The sequence below is a fragment of the Falco punctatus genome (genome assembly GCF_963210335.1).
Source record: "Falco punctatus genome assembly, chromosome: 1".
Lineage (NCBI taxonomy): Eukaryota > Metazoa > Chordata > Aves > Falconiformes > Falconidae > Falco > Falco punctatus.
The window spans coordinates 180,294-199,091 of record NC_137580.1 but is presented as its reverse complement, the minus strand read 5'-3'; the positions used below and the strand labels follow the sequence as shown (position 1 = coordinate 199,091).

The window sequence follows — 18,798 nt, the reverse complement described above, 5'->3', positions numbered from 1 at the left end:
GCTTGGAAGGGATTTATTTGTGTTAAACGCCATTTCTTCCTCTCCAGGTTAAGGTGAAAAATGTCATTAGTGCCGTTAATGCTGCCCAGCTTCTCATAAATAACAATGCTTCTCTAGTTATTGTCCAGGTAAGCTTTATTTGATTAAAGTACATTAATTTATAATGTCATGGAGATAGAGGTTCACTTACTTTTGTTCACTTATTTTGTCTGTTCCTAGGAGACAAAAAAGTACATGGATACCATAGTTGGCTACTTTGAGCAATATGTTGAGTGGGTCAAGGAGTCGGTAAGGTGCATTTACTTCATTGGGAGAAGCTGCATTTAAAAACATGTAAAAAAGCTAAATAATAACGAAAATAAAAATGTTACTTTGATAGTATGTTTTATAGTTTCAGTTTGTAAGGTATTTGTACTTACTATGAAGAGGAAACTTGTCTTCTAGAAATAGTTTTGTTGTGATTGAAGTAGAATAGAAATGATGAACTGTGGTGATTGGGATAAAATGCAAATTGAACATAGTACCGTTTTTTCCAGGGCTAGCCTGAAATAATTTGTGCTAATACTGCACTGAGCCTGACCCTGCTTAGTTCAAATTGATGTCATTAACTTCTTGGTTTATTTTTCTCTGTTCAGCTGCAGTCTTTGAGAACATAAGCTGATCTTGTAAAGATGTTCAGTTGATAACACTGGAATTTATTTTTAATTTTGATAGGGTGAGAGTTAACAATTTAGTAACAGTATCTGTAACTAAGCAAGTTTTGAGATTCTTATTTTATTCTGTTAAGTACTTAAACTGTTTCTTGGTTTTGGTTTTTTTTTTAATTTGTCTTTCAGATTGCCATGGAGGTAGCAGCATGCAAGCCTATTGCCAATGTGATAGATACAGCAGTAGATATTTTTTTATGCAGCTATATAACTGATTCTGTGGTAAGAAATATTTTCTGTTATTCAAAATTGGGGCAATCTTTGAACATTAATCTGCTTTTAATTATTATGGAGTATGATAGTAAAGTATCACGTCCAAACTTATGCAAGGAAAAACTATTCTGGATCAAGTCCAACAATGCTGGACTTCTTTTAGGTTCCCATTGAACTTAGGCTTCTATTAGCAAGAAATCTGTAAAATTGTTTCCTTAGTAAATTTCTTCCAACTTGAATTGCAAAGTAAATGCAGTACGACTGCTTTGGAATAAAAATTTTGGAAAAGGTGGGGTTTGGTTTGCTTGATTCTGAATCACCTTAAAATGGAAAAGCATAAAGAACTGAAGTTTGAGCTGTAATCATTTCTAATTTACGGGAATAGGGTGGGGGCAGGAAGTGAGTGAGAAATACCAAGGAAATCTCAAGTATCTTTCTGGATATCTAGATTTATCTGGTATCTAGAAAACCCAGATGAGGTTTTATCACTTGTGGCAGATGTTGATTCATTCCTGTACAGTGGAGGCTCGAGCATGACTGGTAGCAGTATATAAGGGCTTTTTCATATTTTTTTTCATAAAATTGACTTTTTCATCTTGCCAGAGTAGCTTGGAAAGAGGACAGCATGTATTAAAAATAGAATAAGAAACCATGTGCCTGGAAACCCCCTAAAACCTCTAGCTATTGTTTAGCTTCGTGATACATTTATCCAGGTCCTAATCATACCAACAGTAAATGCATGTAACAATGAAAGCCAAAGCACTCTAACCTTGAAAATGCTTGGCCTTCGTAATGCTTAACCATGAAAACCTCTTAATCTGCTAGAATCATGTTGTACTTACAGATTATCTGGTATGTTACAGAGCTTCTGTTCTCCTGTGTGTAGCCACTAACCATCTGGTGGCAGATGTACCATAGTTTTCCTGATGATAGAACTTAGCTGAGTCACTTATAAGTCAAAATGCCTCCAGCCAATACAAATCAAATTTGAAAAATCATCATTTTAACATCTGGTGATAACTCAGTTCAACTGTACAATAATGAAATTAGTTACACAAACAGGCTGCAGTTAGTAAGTTAAAAAGTACTTCGAGAAAGTGCTGGAAACTCAGATTTTGTCTTTCTTGTGGTTCTTGCCAAATACTTCAAAATATCAAGAAAGGAAAAAGAAATAATGCGGATAGTAAATTAAATGCTGAGACACCAAATCACTTTCTAGCATAAGGCTGACTACATTGAAATAACTTCGTAGGGCTATGTAACTTTGGGAAACCGTGAATATATTCCTGTTTGGTTAAATTTGTAAGACGGTGGAGTTCTTGATTTAGTTCACATTGACAGTGGAGAATGCTTAACTTGCCCTATTCCGCGCTGGTATAAGGAGCCCCAGATAGCCACTGATTTCTCCTGTGTTCTTCCAGTAACAATGCTTAGAATATCAAGCAAGGATTCAGCACTTTTCTGATACATTTTCTCTATGATCTTTTTTTGCCTGGATTTTGCTTTGTTTCAGAATACATTCTGGTTTGGTTTGGGAGGCTCTTCAATATTTTTAATTCCTGCCATAATTTTTGCTGTGAAACTCTCCAAATACTATCGTAGAATGGATACAGAGGATGTATATGATGAGTAAGTATATAGTCCTAAGCAAGCCAATTAGCAAATGAATTGAAATGCTTTTTCTGGTGTCTCACATGAAGGCACCATAATCCTTAAACCTTCTGTGCTGTCAGATTAGAACTGTATGTTATTGTGAAATGCTGCAGGTTTGGGTTGGTGCCTGCAAAGGGGGCTTTGATTGCCTTGCCTTGCCCTGACTGTGCAGATATTTCTAGCTCTGACTTTGAGAAACTTATTTCAGAATGAGGTCTTCAGGGCTTTGTGTGCAGCATTTATATAAATACATTTCCAATGTGCAAGTAATTGGCTTTGTTAAATAACTTGTTAAGGTGAACTATGCCTGCTTTTGCAATGTCCTTGAATTAATTATTTGCTTTCTTACTGTCTTAGTTATTCCTAACCAGTCTTTCCTTTTTCAATTGCAGTTCCTCTGTCTCAGGGACTTGGCATTTTACTTTATGATAACTGTTCTTACAAATTTTCCAATCAGTTTTGTTTTTACTGTTCTCTTCTACTTCATTTTACTCATTGTTTAGTTAGCCTGTGCACTGCATTTCTCAAATTTCACACTGGTCATTTTTCATTACACATTCACAAGTCAGTAGAGCAGAAACAGGCACATACAGCTAAAATGACTCGCTTATTGGTGTCTAGTTAATTACTCCTCCTTTTCTGTGTTTTTTAGTGTTAAAACCATACTCATGAAAACATAAGACATTTTTGCTGGTATTTATTAAAATTATTATATTGGGGTGGAGGGTTTATATTTTTAACGTAACTTGCTACTTCAAAAGAGGTAACATGTTCTGTTTCGCCAGACTCTATTAGAGTATCCAACTCAACAAGAATAACAAAATAATTAATTTTTGGAGAATATAAAAAAATATTTTAAAATGTATAATTATAATTGTGTCAGAACTCCTGAATGTTACAAAGGAAAAGTTATATTCTATTGTACAGACACAGTTTATCTTTGCATATAATACCATCATTGACATACATGTCTTAGAAGCCATACTGTACATACTGCATCTTATAGTTAACATGGATTTTCTTGGTGTATTTATTTTATTACAGTACGGAAAATGGTAATAATGGTTATCATAAAGAGCATTTATATGGTATACACAATCCTGTTTTTACAAGGTAAACCAAGTCTGAAACTGCATGCTTTCATGTGTCCGTACTTAATCTACTATATTAATCACCTATCCAATTCTCTACGCGTTCTTAAAGTGAACCACTTTATTCTCCATTTATGTTTTTTGCATGGTTACTCTCTATAGCAAATGCTATATGATTTGTATTTCTCAAATATTCTTTGCATAACAGCAGATATTGTAGTAATTTCCAGCAACTTAACAAAGCAATTCCCTAAATTTGATTTTAAAATCCAGGTAATCAGGTATTTATCTAGTGCAGTGGGTGGTCCTGAACTGATAAACATATTAAAATACCCTGACATCAGTTGAAAGTGGTGGAATGGGATGCATTCTCATTCGTGAGTTGTTTTATTTTTTAGATGGTGAGGAGAAGAGCTTTTCCTGTGCAAAAAGCAGGTGATCCAGGCTAAGCAGAAAACAGGAACAGAGAAAATGGGTGATTCTGCATGGGCAGAACTAGTGTAATATCACAAGACAAGAAATTCAAGTTAAGTTTAAACAGGAGGAGATTTGGGTTCTTCTGTCTCTACAATTTCTGTGCTGTAAATAGTCGTGAGACTTCCCGTTTACATCCCACAATTTCAATATTTGGGTTTGAAAAATTATCAGAGTTTAGGAAAGGATCTATTTTATGATTGAAATCTGTAGCTCACTGTGCCTAACTTGCAACTTTATGATTGAAAGTATAGGTTGAGTATTGGCAGAGAAGTGAGATACCACCATTCTTTCAGTAATGTGTAAATACCAAGAGAGCCCAAAGTTTGGAAGTCTGGCCAGAATTTATGGCTGCATCACTTGTATATTATTATTTATTAGAACTATATTTTACAATATTATTTACTGACCAAATCTTGATTCCACATTTCCTTCTGAAGAAGTATTTATATATAATGATATTATTTTTTTAGTGATATTTATGATCATGATTGTCGTGGTCCCTTCTTCAGCGTAAGGGTACTCCCTAAATTAACCTACAACATGTTCAATTCAAAAGTACTCTCCACTGGTATATCTAAGGACTCTCAGTTTTAAAGACTTTTGATACTTCACATAAGAAGAAACTAATAATTGCTCAGGCCTTAGAAGTTGCTTTCTGATCTTTGAATCTTTAATACGGATGTTAATACTTGAGGTTCATAGCATGTTTTCTTTGATATTTCAGTGATTGACAAATAGTTTTATACAATGTTCCTGAATAAGCTAAAAATTACTAATATAAAATAAATTTTTGAACAAAGGTGCATTAGTTCAGTCCTGACTTCCTAAGTTTTAAGTTACTCAAAATGGGCTTCCATAATAAAATATAAGTATTTGGTTTGAAGCAATCCTGTCTTCTGATGTGCTGAAATAATGTGAAAACCTGCTAATTATATATGCATTGAATTTCTCAGTCTGGGATTCCCATATCGATAGTCTTGGTTTTAATTTTCATATCACAAACTCTTCACTTTTATGCTATCTTCGCTGTTTCTCATTTCCTACAAATTATTTTGAGACATACTTTGAGAGATCTGACTTTGAATAGATCTCTGTATGCCTGGACTTTTGCAGGTGTAAAGAATCCCATGGGTTGTTGGGATTTCTTTTTTGTCCTTTGAAATCAGCTGGGTTATTTTGCTGGGAAGAGATGCAGATATCTATCTTTATAAATATAAGATACATAAATACAAGTATGAGAACTATGTGAGTTATATTTGTATAAATCTCTCACACAGATGTTTTTATATATACGTCAAAGATACAAATAACCTCAAATGCAGCCACCATTTTTGTGAGAGCAAAATTGGAGGCTGCATTAAGGAGTGCTGTTGAATAGGTAATCCAAGTGTTTCTTTCCATCATAAAACAAAGATAACCAGAAAGGTTGATGGAGGAAACCATGAATCTGTTTCCTCTTCTTTGAAAAATTCTTGAATGAATGGGTAAAAGTTTGAGAATAGTTTGTGCTGGCTGAGCTTGTCTAGCCTTAGTTAGACATGATATTTCTGTTCCATTTGTGGGCAAAAGAAAATGACTGTTTTGGTTTGTGTGGTTTTTTTGTTTTTCCTTTTTTTTTTTTCCTTTTTTTTTTTTTTTATAGCTCTATGGAACAGTGGTAACACGTGCTGGGAACATTAAGGGGTAAGTAATAAGCCAGTTCTAGTATATTACTACTTTACTGTTTTGAAGAAGGCTGCTCTGCTTTCTGCAAAATTAGTGCTGTAAGGTTTTAAATAATAAAAAATACTGAACCATATTGATAATTCATATGAAAATCTATTACTTTATTCTGCTTAAATTGTATTATAATTCTGTCTTCATCAAATTTTCCTGATTTTTTTTTTTTTTTTTTTTTTTTTTTTTGTGTGTGTGTGTGATTATTTACAGGCTACATAAATGAGGCTCAAGATTCTTCTACGGGAGTATATCATTATTCTTCCAAGTGTATTGGCATTTGCATTCATCTTCCAAATCCTGAGCCACTTGTTTTATGACACCTGTACTGTAAATCCCAAATGTACTATCGAATGTTATGCCACAAACTACTGCATAGAATATTTTGCGATCAGGGCACTGCCTCTCAAATACCACTGTTCAAAGCTTGAATTAAAATGTTTTTTGTTTTTTACTTTTTTTACACTGGTCTTTCTACCTTACATCACAGTATATAAATTAATTAGATTAACAGCCTTTCCCTAGCAATCCTCTGACAATTGGTCAAGTTCTTAAATTGTAGATTTGTGTTAAATACAAGTACATACACGTTTACATAAAAATACATTTTGTATACAGAGACTTTTGTATATACTTTTTTCTTAAAACTTTTAAGTGTTTAGTTAAGATTTTAATATTGTATGATACTCTTCACAAATGAATTTACCAGCATGATCAGTGTTGCTATCTGATGCTCTTGAACGACCACTTTGGACTAAATGTGAAGTGTAATGGGATCCACAGTGTCTCTTTGTGTCTGAAAAGTTCAGTTGCAGTTTTGTTTTCTCCCTTTTTTTAAATTATTTAATATTTAGTGGGTTTTGCAGTATAGACCTAAAAGGGACTTTTTGGAGAAGTTTGTTTTGAAACTCTTTGGGTGGGAGGGTTGGGACTGTGCATAATGCATAATATAGTGAAAAAGCTAAGCTTCCTAACAGTTCAATAGTACTCAAAAAGAGCATGAAAGGTGTCATATGTTGGTGATTTTTAGAATGCTTTACATTCTCTGACTTCCTTTTCCTCATTCACACTCAATTCTATAATGTCCTTAACAGTGTCAATATTAAGCTTTGTCTCTTTCAGGGGGCAGTGAGACTACTTTTTGCTAAATAATACCAAAATATGGTTACCGATAATGAAATTCAAATGCGTTTAGGAATTGAAATTAACATTTGTACTATTAGAGTTACTGCCTTGAATTTTGGCGTACAGTTGCATTGCTGAATTAGTTAACAGTAGAATTCATCAACAAGGCCAAAAGTATTTGTTACTAGCGTAAAACATTTCAGCAGGTAAAGTAACTGGGTATATTGATCTAAACAAGTGTCTCTTCATGTATCAGTATTGTTAGCTTTGTTTCCAACAAGGTTCATTGGCTTGAAGTAGGGACAATCCTGTAAATCATTTATATAATTTTAAAGGAACACTGAAAAGTGATACCGGTATTTAATCTGGAATAACCTTAATTTTTTTTATTTTTAGGTCATAAATGGAAACATTTCTAATTGACAGTATGTAGCATATGTGTATATGTAATGTTCAGAACTGCAGATTTTTAAAAGTTTCAATTTTTAATTTGAGAAAATGTTCCCAGTTCATTTAAATAAAAAAGAACTTGCTTAACTACCTGATGTTTGATTCTCAATTGTTTTGTTGTGTAGAGCTGTCTCAGAAGAGTTGCACTGAATTAAAATCTTACGAAAATGAATTTTTTTTACCTTGATTAAAATTTCTGCTATATTTGACTTTTATTGATGACTTTAACTTAAGCAAGATAAGAGACCAAGAACTAGAGCAGAAGAGACTGAAAGCATATTGGGTGAGGCACTTCTGACTTCCATGAAGAATGTGATCTATGCAGAGGTGGTAGAATTCAAGCTGATGAGTTGTGGAGGATATCCACATACTCTGTAAGTGCTCAAGACTCACTGCTTGCCTCTGCTTTTGTAGCACTGACAACAGAATTAAATGCTTGGCAGCTCTTCAGCTCCCAGAGTTCACTGCTGGCATCCTGGCTTAACTTGTAAAAGGACAATTGTTTTCCCCTAATAAAACAGACTATGAGTTGTTTCATCTGATGGGCAGGCAGGCAGAGTACAAATGTCAGGTGGAAGTGAGACAGGCGCTTGGCAATAACATATTAACTGTGATACACAAATATACCAGAGCTCTTGAGTCCAAGCTTTGGCATTTGTCCTTATCATTGTAGTCTGATTTGTTTTCATGATTACACTTTAAAAAGTGTCAGAAAAAGAGGTCTGAAACTGGTATAAAATGACTTTTAAGTAGCTTTGGATTCTTTAGCAATTGTTAGAACAGGAGAGATGAGTGCCTTTAGTTTCTAATCTAGGGACTGTCAGTGCTTTTGTGCATAACCAAGTGTAAATAACGCATTTGTTTGCCGAATATTAGGAGGTCTTTCAGTGCTTGCAGTAGGGATTTGAAATCCTTGAAATTGAAGTAGGAGGTGGGCAACAAGATTCTGGCTGGTGGATGATGGGTGAGAAGACGCACCAGAAAACAACAGAAGAGTGAATTGTAAATCTTGAGTAGGCTTCTACCATTAGTGTTTCTCCTAAGACTTGACTGGAGAGCCGCACCACTATGCTTTGAAAGAGACAGTCAGGAGGAACAAATGGCAGAAGCTAGAAATGAGACCTCTGCTAAAAATGTTATTAAAACAGCCTTAGCAAGGGGATGAAAAGAAAACAGTGGTGTTCTCTCTGTCAAATGGTATTTAGTCCTGGGGAATTTCATGACATTTACTTGAAGAACAAGGTTCAGGCTACCCAGAATGGCTATTCCAGGTGGCTTCATCTTCAAGCAGGCGGCTCTCAGACTAGCTGGGATGCCACAGCAGCTAAGGGACTCTGTTGTCAAGTATTACAGAAGCATTTTCTGCTTTTTTTTTTTGTTTGTTTGTTTGTTCAGCTTCACTGTCTGTGTGGAATGAATGTGTTTTGCCTTGGTATTTTCTTTAGTGATACTTGTTGAGTGGCCAGACATACAGAATGGTGTTCTGTCCTATTATAAATGGTCATTCTTAACCCCAGGGTTTCTAGCACCTCGCAGTTATTCAAGCATACCCCTAAATAATACAATGCGCCTTCCAGAAGCTGTTCAGGTCAGGCTGAGTGTAGCATACGGGTCTTTGAAGGAAGTGCATGGTGGAGTCTTATTAGCCAGGAAAGTCCTATGGCTTGGAACAGCATGGGAGGGGTTTTATCTCCTGACACGCTAAATGCCAAGGGAGTCATCACAATTTTCCTTAGCTCTGCTTTTAGTTACTGCAGCAGAAACTGCAAGTACAGGACTCTGCGCTAAAATATTTCTATTCTCTTGCCTTCGTTTTATGGCATTTTTACAGCTCATTTATTATGAACAGGAAAATATGTATTAAAAAAAAAAAGTGAAAGGTGATAAAGCACAGATATCTCTGACATGCTCTAGAGTTATTTCCCTGCTGCTGAGACCCATGGTAAGCTAGTTCTCTTGTCTTGCTCTGTTGGCTGAAAATAATCCATGGTATGACAGTGATGATAAAACTTCCAAATGTTTGGTTTATGTTTAGGCCTGGAATATCTTTATTTGGCTAATGCTTTATTCCTTATCTTGCTTAAGTATTGCAAGTCTAAAAATCTTTCATGGCTCACAGAATGTGCAGTTGATTCTTCCATGTGTCTCCACTGCAAGTCATGTGCTGACAAAATGAAGTATTAAAATTGCATCCTCACGGTGAAGACATGTTCCACAAATCAGCCTTTATTAGTAGGACACATTTATAATCATGCAGATGTAGCTGCATAGATTGCTTTGGCACTTTTATCCTTTTTTACTTCAATATGGTCTTACAAGCTCTGGCATGAAGATAGCTATAAAGCAGCTGGAGAATGGAAAATATCTGTTAAAAATCAAATATGACATGTTCATCCTGGAAAGGAATGCACTTTTTCGTTATACAACCATCGTTCTGTATTTAACTGCATTTACAAGAGTTGTCTTGTTACCTTCTTGGGAGTTCACAGGCTATTTGAGGCTGTCTCAGGCTATAAATTGTGGGCACTTGCCTACTGAAGTGTGATTTATGATTTTTATTTAAAAAAAACCCTTATATCCCATGTTGCACTGGAAAGAGGCTTCTTTGTGCACCAAGCCTTTAAATTGTGAGCAGCCACTTACTGCTTTCACTTTTTTGGATTGTGTTGCTCGAGGATCTTGGTCAACTCCTGTCACCATGAAGAGTCTCGCTCTTCTCTTTGTGGTAGTGATCTGTGGCTTGGGAGGACTGGGACAGAAGCTGAAGCCAAACAGAAGAAGCAGTGGTGAAGAAATCAATTTTCGGACTAAAACCAAAGATGTTTGCACAATGAGCATGAGCGGGGATGAGGAAATGAAACTTAGAATTGAATGTCAAAGCCAAGGCATGTCCTACTGGTGTGAATTCACTGGCAAGCCGTCAGTCTGCCGTGCTTTCCTAAACAATCCAAAGATCTACTGGAATCAGATTGCCATGGAACTTAGAAAGCTCCCGCATGCTTGTGAATCCACGCAAGTGTTGAAGATCACCATGTGCCAAAAGGCTCACCCAGAGGCTCTCATGAAGCAAGTAGCTGCTGGCATGGAGCTGGAAGATCTAGCAAACCAGGACAAATCAGTCCAGAAAACTTCCACTTCTATGAGCGAAGCAGGAATAAGCTCTCTTAAGAAAATAGGGAAACCTCCAATACTACCTCTTATAAAAACAGCCCAACATGGTCAAGGGTCTGAAGTTGAAACAGAAGCAATGAAACTGGCACGGGAACATTGCTGGGAATCCCTGCATGGTTTCTGCTCCTACATTATTGGCTTCTTCAGGGGTTAAGGATTTGGTTCAGGTAAAACTCCCATCCTGAAGCACAGCAAAATAGACGTAAGAGTAATCCTGTTGTAGTTTTGGTTTAGTTTGATCTTTGGGGTCTCAGGGGTGTGGGCTGAGAGGTTCTAGGCTCGCTTACTAAAATCTAACGTGGCAAAGCCTGTACCGTGGCTTCCGAGCAGCTGGACGGCATAAACTCCCAGTGATAGCTGCTGGTTCGGAACTCCCTGACAGCCTCCTGTGAAGTCTTTAATACGTACAGAGGTGTTTGTCCTACCTGTTATTAATCCTATGGTGTTTCAGTTCTAACTGAATTGGGCTTGTTTTCCACCTCCTGTCATTCCTTCCCTTTTGTGCTGACTTCTGGACTTAAGCCAGTGAAGTAAGATAAGTAAGAAATGCGTCAGATCCAATAACAAATACAACAGCTAGAACAATTTAAAATTGCATTCAGAAATTGAGAGGATAATGTTGGTTCATTAAAACTACTAGTTAATAATTAACCATTTTAACTTAAAAACTGAGTTCATAAACAGTTGGCAGAAATGCGTAAAACCAAATGCACTGTCTTGGTTTGCGGGTTTGTAGGGGCGACAGGGGATCGCATGCAGGTGGTTGTCTGGGAAGTCTTAGGTTTTCAGCCAGGATTTAAAAATGCAAAGCTCTTGCAGAAGTGATTGGCTTTATACCAACCTCTGTTTCGGCTTGGTGAGAAAGCCAGGAGCTGCTGACTAAACCTGGCAAACTTTTGACAGAAATGGGAATATATGCTTTGTAAGCCAGCAAGTGTTTAGGCAGCTAATGATCTTACCTGTGCTTAATACAGCAAAGTCACTAATTGTTTTTTTCTTTTTTGTTTTGCAGAGCAAAATTTTTACAGCTGAAGAGGGTCCTCGCTGTAGTTTAAGAATTTAGATGTAAGAATTTTGGCTTAAAAATGAGTCATCTCTATAAATCTTGCAGCTGTTTTCTTTTTGCACCCCTAAAATGAAACTTTAACAGCCCTGAAAAATGCATGAAACTGGAGTGATCATACTTAAAAGTGTTAGGAAGAACTAACTGTTCCTAGGTCTGTTACACACCAGGGTGTAAGCATTTATTGTAACCAAGGTTCCACTTTGAGTGCTGACCTTGAAAAAGTCTTTGTGTGCTGATCTACTTCAATTTATTAGAGATAAAAACTGTAAATGATGCTGCAGTTAGTGCAAACAATAAAAGTAAGATTTTTTGAAACATATCCAATGTGCTTTCTTAAAACTTTAAATGGTGCTACTTGTATAAAATCATGGTATTTGATACTTATTTCTTAAGAGATTGTTGGTAGAATGTGAGGAGAAATTACAGGTCTGAGTTATTACTTTCCCACTGTGAACATGTTTTCATTAATATTAATATTTTTTATGTTACTACACTTATATTACAATGATAAGTTTCAGCCAGCAGGGAAAAAGAGATGGGAGAAGTAAGAGTAATGTAATAACACATTTCTAAACGTAGCAGATTAGAAGTGTTCATCTGTGATGCATCTGCAGAGTTCGGTGTGGCAGGATCTGTTAGTGGTATTATTAATGTTTTGTGAATATTCTGAAAAGTCACTCATACCTGCACTTGGGCACTTGCAGAAGTCTCATCAAAACACAAAGCAAAACCTAATAGCCTGTCGTCAGAGATTACAACACATTTATATTCAGATTATTTTTTAACAACTATCCCTTTTGTTCCCAAGTGAGCTTTGCCGCAGGGATATAACTGGAAAAACTTAGCACCACAGAAGTTAGTAGTGCTCTGTATTTGCTTGTTTCTGCAAGGTGTTGTTACACTTAAGTACTTCTCCAGCTTTACTCACAGATTAGTAATTCTTACTTCATAATTCCAGACCGTGACTGTCGCATCGATAAATTTTGTGCCTTGTACCAAAAGAACTTGAAATCATTTTCTGTCGCCAAACCTCTTAAAATACATGGAAAGGAAAGGCAAGTAATGAACATGGATCAGTGCAGAAGGTTGTGTGTACAAGGCAGAAAAATAGCTTGAATGCTGATGAGCTGCAAGCTCAAGCAAGTCTGTATTTTTGTCAGCCATAAATATAATGTGGTTAATCTTCATTTGTAACTTGTTACCCTTGCCGTGCTCTTGTGCTGTGAGTAAAAAAATGTAGTAGTACAGCTATAATAGTTGGACTCGATCTTAAAGTCTTCCAACCTAAATGGTTCTAATACCTATTTACTTATTTCTGTCATAGAAATGAATATAATCTTTTGATTTGCAAACATGCAAAATGCATCACAGTGATGTTTGGGAACTATTTGGAAATGTTACGGGGATGTTAAGATTTTTCTTGAGGTGTGTTTTAAATGTTTTGAAACTCTTCTTCTGTATGATACAAAATCCACACTGCAGGGTGAATATTTTGCAATAGTATCCACAATAACAGAAATGGCCTCAAAAATGAGACAGTGTCTTGCATTGAGAGGAGTCTGGGAGATTCATTCACCTGCTGTACTGCTAGCAGAAGAAAAGAGGAGATTTCATCAGTTCACTAAAAGAAAAATTTCCCCTTTATGCCCTCTTGTATGTAATGCACTGAGCACAGAAGGCAGCAGTTGTCTGACCCTTTGTAGAATTCGTGATGATACAGTCAAATATATATATATATATATGGTTATCACTGATTCTGCTTAGTAGAGGACAAATGTCACGTATACTTGCTAGTGCCCTGTTTCCTAGGGAACTCGTATCTCATTTCAGTAGAGCAGAGCTCTGCTGCACAGGGCTCTGTATTTGGGACTGCGTTGTCTAGAATCATCACTTGAAGCTTCACTGTTGAAACCAGAAATCAAATAGTCTTGCACCAAAGGCCCCTCTTTCATGAAATGCTTTTTGTAAAATACCCAGGATCCAAAATACAGAGTTAAGCGCTAAATCTAAAAAAAAAAAATATATATATATATATATAATTGTGGCACCAAGGTGATGCATGGCATGGATTGCATTTTATTAGGCAGCACTATGCACTCTTAGCAAGTCAGTTAACTATAATGATCTTGCTTTCCAAAGGTTTAAAAAATTGGATGCTAACTGAAATAGCCCACCCTAGTGTAACAGCACTGTGATTATATCAGCTATGTTGCTGGTTTAATTGTGTTCAGGACTAGAAACATACAGTTGTGATGTTTCAGTTATCTTGTTCGTATGGAAGTGCTATTCATTAGTGAAAGGATGAATTGAGAAGTGTTTGTGGTGAGTTTAATGCAGTTTTCGTGTACCTTATGAATGCATGAAATCTGCTGATTCATTTTAGGTTAGTCCCCACGTATGTAAGCACCTCAGGAAATCTGCTTAAGTGGGGATGAAATTGGTCTTTATTTTCTTGACAGAGGAACAGCAGGCAAAAATGTTTGTCTTGTTCCTACAGCCAGGGAGACTCTTGACATCCAGGCCCATTGCTTCTGCTGCTAATTCGGTGCAATGGGAAGTAGTCCACCTGCCTCAAGACACCCATCTTTAGGTTCCCACAGAAGCATCATGAGTATTTGCTACTTTGACAAGATAATCTTCCAAGCAAAGCAACATGATGTGTTTGGAGAACCTGTGTATAAAATGACGTGTACTTAACACGCATAGGTAAGATCCAAGAAAGGCCGGAGTAAGTCGATGGAGAGCCACCAAGATGGTCAGGACTGGAACACGCTCCTGTGAGGAAAGAGGAAGGAAATGGGTTGTTTAGCCTCGAGAAGGTTTTAGGGGAGGCCTAATAGCTGCGCCCCAGTATGTATGAGCAAGCTATAGAGAATGCAGACCTAGACCCTTCCCTGACCTGTCTGATAGGAGAAAAATAGATCATGGTCAGAAAATGATACAGGTAAGGTTCTGACTTGGTGTCAGGAAAAACATTCACTGTAAGAGGAACAGGTTCCCCAGAGCAGCTCTGGAATCTCCATCTTTGGAGCTTTTCAAGACCAACTGGACAGAGTTTATGCAACACAGTCTGAATTTGCTGTGACCCTTCTTTGAGCAGGAGGTTGGTCTATAAACTTCCCAAGGTGCCTTCTGTCCTGAATGATTCTGGGATGTACAATGGAAACAGAAGAAATCTTAGAAGTTCAGGTTATTTAATAATGAACACCTCTGCATTCATGTCTCCTTAAAGTGCAAAAAATGCTCTTGAATTGGCCATTCTAACTGTATCAAATCGAACAAAAGAGACTAATTTCTTAAGTATGTCCTGATGGCAGATCCCATCATTATGTCGAATGCATCATCTTGGATAACTTCACGTTTAGTGCCCCTGTGTTTTAGTGCATGTTTCTATTTAGTCTGGTTTTGACAGCAGAGAAAATCAACAAGAGATTCAGGTGCTAAGGAACACCGAACATCAAGTCTGTCTGTCTTAAAATGAAGTATCTGAAAGTAAGAAGATTGCTGTTTGCAGTGTGCAGGTTATTTGTGTTAAAGTAGAGCAAATCCACACCTCAAAAACAGTGCTGCTTCTCTACCTGTAAATCATCTCAGCTATGCAGTAGTGCACTCCAGTGTTTTCTGAGGGAATTGTTCAGCTATGTTGCCTGGTTGTTCTGGCATGGCTTGCAGTCTTACTTTTTGCATTCTTGATTTTTCAATAGGTGTCATAGTTGCTGTGACATGGATTTTAGGGACAGACAACTTCCACAAAAATAAAACAAGGGGGAAAAAACTAAAATTTCCCCAAGTTGCCCATTGCCATTCCTGCTTTTTCAGGAGCTTTATGGTTGTTGATTTCTTTTTTTGTTTCTCTTGCTATTAATTTTCCTGATCTCTGCTTTCCTCTCTGAAGAGGAGTCAGATGCAGCGCAGAAGATTTCTTTTGGCTCTCTGCTTTTCCCCTTATAAACCAGAACTGCTGTCCCCAGAATTCGCAGATCATTTTACAATGACAAAAAGTATGTGATACATATACAAAAGCAAAAATAAGAAAACAAAGTAGAAGAGATGCAGTCAGTCTGACAACAAGACATTGGTGTTACCTCGTGGACACCATAACAGACATACTGAGAATCTTTCTTTCACATCTTGCATACAAAGTTGACTGCTTACATGTTAGGCAGGAGGCCAGCTGCTGAATTTCCAGAGTAGCTATATTATGGGCTGTACGGAGCAAGAAGTTGTTGATGCCTGATCTGGAGTGGAAGTTCGCGTTTGCCTCCCCATCTCCCTCTCCTCAGCAGGTTGTAACACTGTTTGCATAACTGGCTGCTTGCCATGGGTGTACATCCCTCCATCCCTCCATCCCTCCATCCCTCCATCCCTCCATCCCTCCATCCCTCCATCCCTCCATCCCTCCATCCCTCCATCCCTCCATCCCTCCATCCCTCCATCCCTCCATCCCTCCATCCCTCCATCCCTCCATCCCTCCATCCCTCCATCCCTCCATCCCTCCATCCATCCCGTGCTGCGCTCCTGCTGCCTCCGGGCTCACAATGCTTGTAGTCAGGAGGGGAAACAGAGGTGTCCTTTCAGGTCAGCTGCCTGCAGACATGAAAAAATGGTGTTACTCTGTCGCTGGTGCTGCCTGTTAAAAATTAATGTGCGAATGGTGAAGTTGGTTGCCCTGTTATTTGTCTTACCCGTATAATGCGGGGGGGCTCCCCCCAAATGCAGCTGTAATGAAATTAATTTGGCTAGGAATTGTAGAGGGCTGGAAACTTCCAGCTGAGGGAAATGGTGACGTGTGGGCTCTGGGCCCTGACTGGGGCCTCGCCACTCGCCCTGCCGGGGCAGGCGGGCAGGGGTGCTGCCTGCTGCCTCCCCCCTCCGCTCTCCTCGCTCCAAGTCGGGCGCAGGCCACGGGCGTGCTGTCATCAAGGCACTGAGGTGCTCCAGAAATGTAATGTGGGAATCCACAGACTTGCCTCCAATGCCCTGGTGATAACGTGGGAGAGCCGGTCGGTGTGGGAAGGTGGCAGGAGGGAAACGTGGAGTAGGGTTTCCACATCATCGGGCAGAAAGCACTGCCGGAGACAGTCACGGCTCTTCTGTGCCTCTGATGGCCCACGTGAAGCTGAAACTCAAGCATTTGAGCCGTGCCTGGTTTTGTGGGGAAAAAATTGCGTGGCCTTGAGCAGGGTGGTCTCCTGGTTGAGCTGCCCGTGGACCAGGTGCGAGCAGCTGTGCGGGCCCCGGGGGCTGCATGCTGTCAGGCTGAGGGGCCGTGTTGCGGTGCTGGGCTGGGGCCGTGGCTCCCGAGCCCTGGGCAGGGCTGAGGAGGAGGTTTGCGGGCAGGTGGAGGTGTCCTGGCTGTTCAGCAGGGTCTGGCTGGGAGCAGCGGCGCTCGGCAGAGGTATGGCTGACAGGACCCCGCAGGGGGCTGGAGGCCAGAGCGGCGGAGGCACCGGGATCTTTCGTGTCACATTAGTGAACTTGGGCCACGGGGTAGTGGTTTCACCTAAAGGGAGGATGCTGGAGCAGGCCGTGGAGATGTGGTTCCTCAGGACAAAATCTTCATCTTTCCACAAGACCTGCCTCAAGTACTGTTGTCACCCATGACTCACCCACATCACTTTCTCTCATCAGGAAGATGTTCCAAGACTTGTTGTTAAAACCCATCCATAGAAATCCACATTGCATCTGCCACGAGGGTAAGCTGTGCTGGATGACAGGAGATGCTGTTCACAATACACCAGACAAGAGGTGAGAGCCTCCGGGTAGCACTAACGAGGAACATCATCTGTAGCCATGTGCTTCCCCTGCCTTCTCAGGCCTGAAATCTTTTACGTAGCTGGGGTTAATTCAATAGCCTTTGCTTTTGCTTCACGCTGATCACATTGTGTCTGGACATCTTCCTGGCTCAGGGTGGGTCAACAACTGAAAGAAATCGGAAACACTTTTCCTTCAGCTTAGGGAACTACAAAACTTTTTATAGAACACTACATATTTCATTGCAGTGGCAGCAGTGTCCTTTGGCAGGTACATATTTCATTTCAAGTGCAATAGATCAATCACAGTGATTTCAGGGAACAGGCAAACTTTTTTTCTTCCTCATTATTAATCATATTTCTGTGGAGGATTGTGTCTGAAGTATTTCTGACTTGCAAAAAAATTAAGATCCAAAATTAAAGTTTACCTTAAATCCTTACCACCAGACAAATTATTCTTCTGGGTCTATCATGGCCCTTTCTAAATATCTACGTATTAGTTGAATAGCAAAGAACTGCATGTGACTACTTTGCAGCTCCAGCATAATTTATGTGAGCAAAGAAAATCTGCTGTCAAGGGCTAGAAAGCAATGTAGAAAACTGACTGTCTTCAGCATCTGTGAGAAGAAAGGCATGTTGTAAATACCTGAGGGAGAAGAAGAATTCCATCTGAAAAGGAAATCCTCAGGTAATTAATTTTCCACATCATCATCATGTCTATGTTTTCTCCTGCATTATCTAAAACAAAAATAGTTCTTGCTGTTTACAGAGACATAGAAGGATTTAATTGCTAGTGTGCTTTCTACAACAGCTTTGTGTAAGCGCATCACTTTCCAGGTCTACAGGTCTACTACACGCTGGTAAGGAAAACTGAATGCAACAGAGTACTGAACTCACCTAGAAGTTAGTTTCTAAGTCGTAGAAATTGTTTAAAATTGTAATACATTTTGTTTCCACATTGCCTTCTATTTGTAGATTTCAGGATGTTTCCAGAAAAAGAAATATAAAGGTAACTTTCTTGCATCTCTCTGACAGACAAGTATTGTTACACACCTCTAAAAGATTAGGAAACAGAGTCATGCCTTTGACAGCAGATGTTTCGACAGAAGCTAGTATGTTGAACAGTACTAGATGTGTTCTTAAGCAGAAACAAAAATGTAACATGTTTTTGTAATTCTACTAGATGAGAACACACATGGGAACAAAGTCTATCCCTCACGTGCCCCAGCTCTGGACCTTGAAGACGCAGTGAGGGCTCTCAAACAGAGCCAGCCTGGCACACAGTTTTACTGCGGCTGTAATCGGTAGGTTATGCATATAGATACAACAATGAAATTCTGCACTGCAAACTCCATCTCTTTCGCAGGTCTTGCTGT

The 18,798-nt window shown here is 38.7% G+C and overlaps 2 protein-coding genes across 21 annotated transcripts in view; both read left to right on the top strand.

The window, feature by feature from the left end:
- The window catches only part of PROM1 (prominin 1), a 96,626-nt gene extending 89,109 nt beyond the window's left edge, over window positions 1-7,517 (top strand). For 10 of the 20 annotated variants that reach the window (XM_080404806.1, XM_080404823.1, XM_080404809.1 and 7 more), the window contains 7 exons: window positions 48-128; window positions 220-288; window positions 837-929; window positions 2,434-2,549; window positions 3,618-3,686; window positions 5,784-5,824; window positions 6,071-7,512. In XM_080404806.1, the coding sequence (XP_080260932.1) occupies window positions 48-128; window positions 220-288; window positions 837-929; window positions 2,434-2,549; window positions 3,618-3,686; window positions 5,784-5,802 (447 nt within the window). In that variant the 3' untranslated portion in view covers window positions 5,803-5,824; window positions 6,071-7,512. The other 10 variants (XM_080404818.1, XM_080404808.1, XM_080404812.1 and 7 more) reach the window with 7 other exon arrangements.
- Window positions 7,518-7,653: 136 nt separating this feature from the next.
- On the top strand, window positions 7,654-16,017 carry FGFBP2 (fibroblast growth factor binding protein 2). Its single transcript, XM_080405464.1, has one exon. It carries the CDS (start codon window positions 10,014-10,016, stop codon window positions 10,755-10,757), a length of 744 nt encoding a protein of 247 aa, XP_080261590.1. The 5' UTR covers window positions 7,654-10,013; the 3' UTR covers window positions 10,758-16,017.
- The last annotated feature ends 2,781 nt before the right edge of the window (window positions 16,018-18,798 follow it).

Bases quoted from the DNA above. Each gene is read 5' to 3' on its own strand.
- FGFBP2 (XM_080405464.1), top strand. From the start codon at position 10,014: ATGTTGCACTGGAAAGAGGCTTCTTTGTGCACCAAGCCTTTAAATTGT.